The sequence below is a fragment of the Aquarana catesbeiana genome, linkage group LG11 (genome assembly GCF_042186555.1).
Source record: "Aquarana catesbeiana isolate 2022-GZ linkage group LG11, ASM4218655v1, whole genome shotgun sequence".
In the NCBI taxonomy this organism is placed as follows: Eukaryota; Metazoa; Chordata; class Amphibia; order Anura; family Ranidae; genus Aquarana; species Aquarana catesbeiana.
In genome coordinates this window covers 3917932-3928717 of record NC_133334.1, presented here as the reverse complement: position 1 = coordinate 3928717, position 10786 = coordinate 3917932, and the positions used below count along the sequence as shown (strand labels likewise).

At 51.6% G+C, this 10786-nt stretch overlaps 1 protein-coding gene across 1 annotated transcript in view; it reads right to left on the bottom strand.

The window, feature by feature from the left end:
• PLEKHA7 (pleckstrin homology domain containing A7) overlaps positions 1–10786 on the bottom strand; it is a 235597-nt gene that overhangs the window by 55962 nt on the left and 168849 nt on the right. The window contains 6 exon segments of the mRNA XM_073605996.1: positions 578–642; positions 645–693; positions 696–742; positions 745–831; positions 834–886; positions 888–1049. Coding sequence (XP_073462097.1) covers positions 578–642; positions 645–693; positions 696–742; positions 745–831; positions 834–886; positions 888–1049 — 463 coding nt within the window.

Sequence of the window (10786 nt, the reverse complement as noted above, 5' to 3'; positions counted from 1 at the left end):
CCCTTAATGCGGTATAGAATAACAGGGAGTCCCCCAGACCCCATTCTATATATATAGTGTGACAAAGACTCCCCAATACAGAACCATAGTGATATAAAATGTATCTAAACCCAAGAAGGACCGTGTGGTCACCTTAGGACCGTGTGTCTGTGTGGTCGTCCCTAGGACTATGTGGTCACCCTAAGACCATGTGGTCACCCTAGGACCGTGTGGTCACCCTAGGACCGTGTGGTCACCCCTAAGACTGTGTGTCTGTGTGGTCACCCTGGGAATGTGTGGTCACCTTAGGACCGTGTGTCTGTGTGGTCTCCCTAGGACTATGTGGTCACCCTAAGACCGTGTGTGGTCACCCTAGGACTGTGTGGTCACCCTAGGACCGTGTGTCTGTGTGGTCACCTAGAGCTCTCACTTAGCAGATATAACAAAACACTTTGAGGAAATGTAACGGATGGGGGGAGGGGTCATTCTTGGGGTCACATACACTTTAAGAGGCTCTATTGGGTAATGGTCAGTGTTCTCAGTAAGTGATGGGATACTTGTGTGTGTGACACTTGAATCATAGACAGGTCCTCTTTACCTTGACAGCACTGACACGGCTCTTCTGTGGGGATACCATAAAGGGGACATCTATGGCCCCCTCCTCGGCCGAACCATCAGTCTCTCCGCTGGGGTGTGGGGTCTTCTGGGAGGGAAACGATCTTTGGGGGGGCGGGCGGTGGCATGTCGGAGGGAGACGGAGGACAGACACACACCGGGGGACGTCTAACATACTCTTGGCTCTCACGCGGTCTGTGGCGTCCATAGTGCCCATACAGATCTGCCCGGTGGGCTGCCATGTTTGAACTGCTGCCTCTGTTGCCACTCATACAGCTGCCACACCATCCCTCCTTGGTGCCTGGCGTTCCTCGTTGGACATCTTCAGGTGGCTGACCCGGTCCTGGGCGTATTTGTAGTCACTTGGCAAGTTGCGGATGGGGGGTGGAGAGCCGGTGGAAGGGTGTCTGCTGGTCTTTGGCAAAGTCTGGTACCTCTCGTGTTCTGTGCCGATACTGAAAAGAAGGAGGAGGGCGGAGCGTGAGAGCCGGAAAGATTTACCCAGACACCCAAAGTACCCAACCCAGGCATCCAACAGCACCCAACAACCCCCAGACACCCGACAGCGCCCAACCCCCAGACAACCCACAGCGCCCAACCCCCAGACAACCCACAGCGCCCAACCCCAGACACCCGACAGCGCCCAACCCCCAGACACCCGACAGCGCCAACCCCCAGACACCCGACAGCACCCGACCCCCAGACACCCGACAGCACCCGACCCCCAGACACCCGACAGCACCCGACCCCCAGACACCCGACAGCACCCGACCCCCAGACAACCGACCCCAGACGAACCGACAGCACCCGACCCCCAGACAACCGACAGCACACCGACCCCCAGACAACCGACAGCACCCACACCCCAGACAACCGACAGCACCCAACCCCCCGGACAACCGACAGCACCCAACCCCCAGACAACCGACAGCACCCAACCCCCAGACAACCGACAGCACCCAACCCCAGACACCCAAAGTACCCAACCCCAGACACCCGACAGCGCGCACCCCAGACAACCGACAGCGCCCAACCCCCAGACAACCGACAGCGCCCAACCCCCAGACAACCGACAGCGCCCAACCCCCAGACAACCCGACAGCGCCCAACCCCCAGATAACCGACAGCGCCCAACCCCCAGACACCCGACAGCGCCCAACCCCAGACACCCGACAGCACCCAACCCCCAGACACCCGACAGCACCCAACCCCCAGGCACCCGACAGCACCCAACCCCCAGGCACCCGACAGCACCCAACCCCAGGCACCCCACAGCACCCAACCCCCAGGCACCCGACAGCACCCAACCCCCAGACACCCGACAGTACCCAACCCCAGACACCCGACACTACCCACCCCTGTATACACCCAACAGTACCCAACCTCCAGACACTCGACAGTACCCAACCCTCAGACACCCGACAGTACCCAACCCCCAGGACACCCGACACTACCCAACCCCTGTATACACCCGACAGTACCCAACCCCTGTACTACATCCCGACAGTACCCAACCCCTGTATACATTAGACAGTACCCAACCCCTGTATACACCCGACAGTACCCAACCCTGTATACACCTGACAGTACCCAACCCCTGTAGTACATTAGACAGCACCCAACCCCTGTATACACCCGACAGTACCCAACCCCTGTATACACCCAACAGTACCCAACCTCCAGACACTCGACAGTACCCAACCCTCAGACACCCGACAGTACCCAACCCCCAGACACCCGACACTACCCAACCGCTGTATACACCCGACAGTACCCAACCCCTGTATACACCCGACAGTACCCAACCCCTGTATACATTAGACAGTACCCAACCCCTGTATACACCCGACAGTACCCAACCCCTGTATACACCTGACAGTACCCAACCCCTGTATACATTAGACAGCACCCAACCCCTGTATACACCCGACAGTACCCAACCCCTGTATACATTAGACAGTACCCAACCCCCAGATACCCGACAGCACCCAACCCCTAGACACCCGACAGCACCCAACCCCTGTATACACACGACAGTACCCAACCCCTGTATACACTAGACAGTACCCAACCCCCCAGATACCCGACAGTACCCAACCCGCCAGATACCCAACAGTACCCAACCCCCAGACACCCGACAGCACCCAACCCCTGTATACACCGACAGTACCCAACCCCCAGACACCCGACAGCACCCAACCCCTGTATACACCCGACAGTACCCAACCCCTGTATACACCCGACAGTACCCAAGCCATTATACAATGTATTTTTCTAAAACCGAATAACCAAAGTCATTGTCAAGTCTGTACATCCTCTACCTGGCTTCAATTATCAATAAACAATATCACACACAATACCCCACAAAAACTGCAGGTGGCGCTCTGTACGCCAGAATACATCACACATAATACCCCTTTGGCTGCAGGTGGCGCTCTATACACAAAATGCATATCATTAAATACCTCACATACATATCACACACAATACCCCACAGTAACTGCAGATGGCGCTCTTACCTAGAATACATATCATATACAGTGCTGTGAAAAAGTATTTGCCCCTGTCCTGATTTTTTATTTATTTTTCATATTTGTCACACTTCAGATCAAACAAATGTGACTATGACACAAAGATAACCCCAGGAAATACAAAATGCAATTTTTAAACGATGATTTTATATATGATAATCGGTAGTAAACTTCTGGGTGTGTTTTTTTTTTCTTACCTGCAAGGTGTGGGGGAGGTGCATCGCATACAAGCATACATTATATCAAACTTACCTGAAAAGAAGCCCTCCAGCCCCGCGGTGCCACCGCTGCGGGCACTCCCATCTCCTCCCGGTCCTCCTTCCGGGTTCACGGACTCCGGCGGTGTGAGTGGCTGGAGCAGCAATGACGTCACTCCCACACTTGTGCGCGGGAAACGCCGGTGATGTCACCGACTGCATATACAGTAAAAATCTCCTAAATGGGGGAAGTTTAGGAGAGATTTACAGTTTCTATAGGTAAGTCTTATTATAGGATCACCTATAGGTACAGAGATGGGAGTTTACTGCCACTTTAAGGGAAAAAAATCTGTCCAAATCTGCCTGGCTCTATGTGAAAAAGTAATTGCCCCCGAAACCTAATAACTGGCTGTACCACACTTGGTGGCAACCACTGCAATCCAGCGTTTGCGGATAACTGGCGATGAGTCTCTCACATCACTGTGGAGGAATTTTGGCGCATTCTTCTTTGCAGAATTGTCATCATTCAGGCCACATTGGAGGGTTTTCCAGCATGAACGGCCCGTGTAAGATCAGACCACAGCATCTTAATGGGATTTAAGTCCAGACTTTGACTAGGCCTCTCCAAAACTTCATTTTGGGTTTTTGAGCCATCTCAGAGGAGGACTTTCTGGTGCATTTCAGATCATTGTCCTGCTGCATAACCCAAGTGCACCTGAGGTCAGGAACTGACAGCCAGACATTCTCCTTCAGGATTTTCTGGTAGAACGTAGAATTCATGGTTCCATCAATGGAGAGTCGTCCAGCTTCAGACCATCCCCCTACCACCACCATGTGTGACTGTTGGGATGATGATCTTTTTATGAAATGTCTGTGTTAGATTTACGCCAGATGTAACGGGACGCCCACCTTCCAAAACCTTCAACTTTTCCATCTGCAGTCTGGGGGATAATCCAGATGTTTTTTGGTAAATGTGAGAGGAGCCTTTGTGTTCTTTTTGGTCAGCAGTGGCTTGGCCTTGGAACTCTCCCATGGACGCCATGTTTGCCCGGTCCCTTATTGGTGAATCATGAACACTGATCTTACCTGAGGGAAGTGAGGCCTGCAGGTCTTTAGATGTTGTTCGGGGTTCTTCTATGACCTCCTGGATGAGTCCTCGTTGTGCTCTTGGATTGATTTCGGTCGGCCGGTCACTCCTGGGAAGGGTCACCAATGTCCCAAGTTTTCACTATTTGTGGATAACGGCTCTCCCCCGCGGTTCACTGGAGTCCCAAATCCTTTTCACATAGAGGTCAGGCAGGTATGGACAGTTTTTTCCCTTAATAAATTAAATCATCATTTAAAAACTGTATTTTGTATTTCCTCAGGTTATCTTTGTGTGATATTAACATTTGTTTGATGATCAGAATCAATTAAAGAGGAGTTCCACCCAAAAGTGGAACTTCCGCTTTAAGCACTCCCCCCCCCTTTACATGCCACATTTGGCATGTAATTTTTTTTTGGGGGGGTGGGGGGAGTGGGTGACTACTTTAGAGGGGGACTTCCTATCCCACTTCCTCTTTCTGCCCACGGAATCGCCTAGACGACTCCTACTCTTCCCCTAGATGGTCCCTCCCTCTCGGCAATCTTCTGGGACACGTGACAGGTCCCAGAAGATTGCCTGTCCACTGCACTGGGAGAGCGCAGCGCGATGTGCGCGCCCGGGCCGTGAAGCCGCAAGCCGTCACGGCCGGGTGCCCACAGTTCCAATGGATGCGCCGAGGAGAGGGAGAGGAGAGGAGAGGGAGAGGAGAGGAGAGGAGAGGAGAGGAGAGGAGAGGGAGAGGAGAGGAGAGGGAGAGGGAGAGGGAGAGGGAGAGGGAGAGGAGAGGGAGAGGAGAGGAGAGGAGAGGGAGAGGAGAGGAGAGGAGAGGAGAGGAGAGGAGAGAGAGGGAGAGGGAGAGGAGAGGAGAGGAGGAGAGGAGAGGAGAGGAGAGGAGAGGAGAGGGAGAGGAGAGGGAGAGGGCCTCCATGCGGCCGCATCACTGGACCGTGGAACAGGTAAGTGTTTGCTTATTAAAAGTCAGCAGCTAAACTTTTTGTAGCTGCTGACTTTTAATAAAAAAAAAAAAAAAAAAAGCCTGGAACTTCGCTTTAAGTGTAACAAATATGAAAAGAAATCAGGAACAGGGGCAAATACTTTTTCACAGTACAGTACATCACCCTGCAGTGACAGCAGGTGGCGCACTCTACCCAGAATACAGATCACATGCAATGTCCCACAATGACTGCAGGTGGCGCACTGTGCCCAGAATACAGATCACATGCAATGTCCCACAATGACTGCAGGTGGCGCACTCTACCCAGAATACAGATCACATGCAATGTCCCACAATGACAGCAGGTGGCGCACTCTACCCAGAATACAGATCACATGCAATGTCCCACAATGACTGCAGGTGGCGCACTCTACCCAGAATACAGATCACATGCAATGTCCCACAATGACAGCAGGTGGCGCACTCTACCCAGAATACAGATCACATGCAATGTCCCACAATGACAGCAGGTGGCGCACTCTACCCAGAATACAGATCACATGCAATGTCCCACAATGACAGCAGGTGGCGCACTCTACCCAGAATACAGATCACATGCAATGTCCCACAATGACAGCAGGTGGCGCACTCTACCCAGAATACAGATCACATGCAATGTCCCACAATGACAGCAGGTGGCGCACTCTACCCAGAATACAGATCACATGCAATGTCCCACAATGACAGCAGGTGGCGCACTCTACCCAGAATACAGATCACATGTGGTATCACCTGCTGGTCGCACCGCAATTTCATTTCTGGACTAAACAGTTTAGAGAAAATTCCTCACAGATGGGAGAGGCGGCTCTGTGCATTTCCCTTCCCCCGCCCAGTGATCACAAATTGAGATAAGTAACTCTTCGTGTTCCCGCAATCACTACATACCGACAATTATTTACCTTCTCACAATCCTGACACCCTCACAAACTATGTGTCAGATCTCGCCCACTTCTTCCCTGTGTGGCACTCTGATTGACAGCTATCTAGAGAAGCAGAGGGAGGAAATCCACTTTGCATTATGGGAGAGGAGCTCCGCCCTTCCAGCTCAGGAGATAGGAACTTCGCACAGGTATATGGCAGCTAGCGGTATGAAGGGGCCGCAAAGTTCATTTCCTTTTTACCTTTTCTTCTATCAATGGTTAGTTTATGTGACGGGTTCATATACAGCGGAGTTCTGCTTTAGTCTGGCGGAGCACAAAGTCAGCAAAGCTGCTTCTAAATTAAATGCAATGAGAAGACTTCTGAAAATGTGACTGAAGGTGGCGCTCTGTACCCAGAATACATATCTCCAAATACCCTTCAGTGTCTGCAGGTGGCGCTCTGTACCCAGAATACATATCTCCAAATACCCCTCAGTGTCTGCAGGTGGCGCTCTGTACATAGAATACATATCTCCAAATACCACTCAGTGTCTGCAGGTGGCGCTCTGTACATAGAATACATATCTCCAAATACCCCTCAGTGTCTGCAGGTGGCGCTCTGTACCCAGAATACATATCTCCAAATACCCTTCAGTGTCTGCAGGTGGCGCTCTGTACATAGAATACATATCTCCAAATACCCCTCAGTGTCTGCAGGTGGCGCTCTGTACCCAGAATACATATCTCCAAATACCCTTCAGTGTCTGCAGGTGGCGCTCTGTACATAGAATACATATCTCCAAATACCCCTCAGTGTCTGCAGGTGGCGCTCTGTACCCAGAATACATATCTCCAAATACCCTTCAGTGTCTGCAGGTGGCGCTCTGTACCCAGAATACACATCTCCAAATACCCCTCAGTGACTGCAGGTGGCGCTCCGTACATAGAATACATATCTCCAAATACCCCTCAGTGACTGCAGGTGGCGCTCTGTACCCAGAATACATATCTCCAAATACCCCTCAGTGACTGCAGGTGGCGCTCTGTATCTGGAGTACATATCATGTGTAGAGTACCTACAGTGACTCCTGGTGGCGCTCTCCACCTAGAATATATACAGAGCCTTGAAAAAGTATTCATACCCCTTGAAATACCCCATATTTTGTCATGTTACAACCAAAAAGGTAAAGGTGACTCCTTTCACACGAAAGGCGTTTTTCAGGCGATTTAGCGCTAAAAATTGTCGCCTGAAAAATGCTTTATCTGCAGTACCAGTGTGAAAACGCACGGGCCTTCACACCGGGGCAGTACGTTTGCAGGACGTTACAAAAAGTCCTGCAAGCAGCATCTTTGAGGCAGTTTGTCAGCGCTGTATACATCGTTCCTCCTCCGCCCCTCCATCGTTCCTCCTCCGCCCCTCCATCGTTCCTCCTCCGCCCCTCCATCGTTCCTCCTCCGCCCCTCCATCGTTCCTCCTCCGCCCCTCCATCGTTCCTCCACCGCCCCTCCATCGTTCCTCCTCCGCCCCTCCATCGTTCCTCCTCCGCCCCTCCATCGTTCCTCCTCCGCCCCTCCATCGTTCCTCCTCCGCCCCTCCATCGTTCCTCCTCCGCCCCTCCATCGTTCCTCCTCCGCCCCTCCATCGTTCCTCCACCGCCCCTCCATCGTTCCTCCACCGCCCCTCCATCGTTCCTCCCCCGCCCCTCCATCGTTCCTCCTCCGCCCCTCCATCGTTCCTCCTCCGCCCCTCCATCGCCCCTCCATCGTTCCTCCTCCGCCCCTCCATCGTTCCTCCACCGCCCCTCCATCGTTCCTCCACCACCCCTGACTATTGGAATGCATGAGCAGCACTTTGACAGCAGGGCTACACGGGCGCTCGCACCTGAATAGCTGCGCCAAATCACCACTATAACAGCGGTAAAACGCCGCTAAAACTAATGGCGCTTTACTGCTACCGCCCCCCCCAAGTGTGAAAGGGATTTTATGTGATAGACCAACACAAAGTGTCACATAATTGTGAAGTGGAAGGAAAATGATAAATGATACAAATAAATATGTGAAAAGTGTGGGGGAGGGGCATTTTTATGGCGCCCCCCGGAGTCAATACTTTGTAGAACCCCCTTTCTCTACAAGTCTTTTTGGGGGTGTCTCTACCAGCTTTGCACATCTAGAGAGGACATTTCTGCCCATTCTTCTTTGTAAAATATCTCAAGCTCTGTCAGATTGGATGGAGAGCGTCTGTGAACAGCAATTTTCAAGTCTTGCCACAGATTCTCAATGTGATTTAGGTCTGGACTGTGACTGGGCCATTCTAACACATGAATATGCTTTGATCTAAACCATTCCATTGTAGCTCTGGCTGGATGTTTCGGGTCGTTGTCCTGCTGGAAGGTGAACCTCCGCCCCAGTCTCAAGTCTTTTGTAGACTCTAACAGGTTTTCTTCTAAGATTGTCCTGTATTTGTCTCCATCCATCTTTCCATCAACTCTGACCAGCTTCCCTGTCCCTGCTGAAGAAAATCATCCCCACCACATGATGCTGCCACCACCATGTTTCACGGTGGGGATGGTGTGTTCAGGGTGATGTGCAGTGTTAGTTTTCCCCACACATAGCGTTTTACTTTTAGGCCATAAAGTTGAATTTTGGTCTCCTCTGACCAGAGAACCTTCTTCCACATGTTTGCTGTGTCCTCCACATGGCTTCTCACAAACTACAAACAGGACTTCTTATGACTTTCTTTCAGCAATGTCTTTCTTCTTGTCACTCTTCCATAAAGGGCAGATTTGTGGAGAACACGACTAATAGTTGTCCTGTGGACAGATTCTCCCACCTGAGCTGTGGATCTCTGCAGCTCCTCCAGAGTTACCATGGACCTCTTGGCTCTTCTCTGATGAATGCTCTCCTTGCCCGGCCGGTCAGTTTAGGTGGACGGCCATGTCTTGGTAGGTTTGCAGTTGTGCCATACTCTTTCCATTTTCCGATGATGGATTGAACAGAGCTCCGTGAGATGATCAAAGCTTGGGAGATTTTTTTATAACCTAACCCTGCTTTATACTTCTCCACAACTTTATCCCTGACCTGTCTGGTGTGTTCCTTGGCCTTCATGATGCTGTTTGTTCACTAAGGTTCTCTAACAAACCTCTGAGGGCTTCACAGAACAGCTGTATTTATACTGAGATTAAAGGGGTTGTAAACCCTCTTTTTAAAAAAAAATAACAAACATGTCATACTTACCTCCACTGTGAAGTTCGTTTTGCACAGAGTGACCCCGATCCTCAACTTCTGGGGTCCCCCCGGCGGCACTGGTGGCTCCTCCCCGCATTGAGTGACCACGCTGGAGAAGGCCCTCCTGAGGTAGACACCCGTGCGGGCGCGCGCTCCTGAGTCCTGCTTCTGTGTACATTCACACACAACGCAGGACTCAGCGCCGCATCATTGGATTTGATTGACAGCAGCAGGAGCCAATGGCTGCGCCGCTATCAATCTATCCAATCAAGAGCCGAGATAACGGGCAGAGAGGAAGGGAATGAACGGGCTCAGGTGAGTAAAACAGGGGGGGGGGGGGGCGGTCACTGTCAGAAGTTTTTTCACCTTAATACATAGGATGGAGGAGGGATTACAACCCCTTTAAGAGAGAAGGAAGGGTTTCTGTTTTTTTCCCCCCATCATACTTACCTAGGTGGATGCACCATTGGTCCTCCAACGCCTCTATACTGAGAACCGAGGAGATCGAACACCGCCGATCGCTCGGTCCTCACAGCTCCGTGAGCAGAGAACTAGTGACTGTCACTCACAGCTCTCTGCTCTGCCCCCCTCCTCGCTCATTGGAGCGATAGGCTGTGCAGGGGGCGGAGCGTCAGTCTCAGGCTCTTATCGGTCGGTGATGACGCGGTCAGACCGACTTCCGTGACGTCAGCAGAGAGTGGACTTCAGCCAAACGAACTTTCCCCGTACTTCTCCTTTAAATGACACACAGGTGGACTCTATTTACTAATTAGGTGACTTCTGAAGGCAATTGTTTCCACTAGATTTTAGTTAGGGGTATCAGAGTAAAGGGGGCTGAATACAAATTGCCCCCCCCCCCCCCACACACACACTTTTCACATATTTATTTATATCATTTATCATTTTCCTTCCACTTCACAATTATGTGACACTTTGTGTTGGTCTATCACATAAAATCCCAATAAAATACATTTACGTTTTTGGTTGTAACATGACAACAGGTTGAAGATTTCAAGGGGTATGAATACTTTTTCAAGGCACTGTATAACACACAATTCCCGACAATGACTGCTGGTGGCGCTCTATACCCAGAACACAAGAGCTGCCGCTGCTTGCCCCTGAAAATGCTCTTTGCAGGGCCAGCCCTCCTATGGGCCCATTGGACCCAGGCGGCACTTTAAGATGGACGACAAATTGATGCCCAAGACATGGGGGTCAGCAGCCGCCGATCATGCTCCACCTGTCGACCGTGAACAGGTTCCTCCCCTGCCTTCTAGCTGCCGGTCCTTCTTCCCCCACCC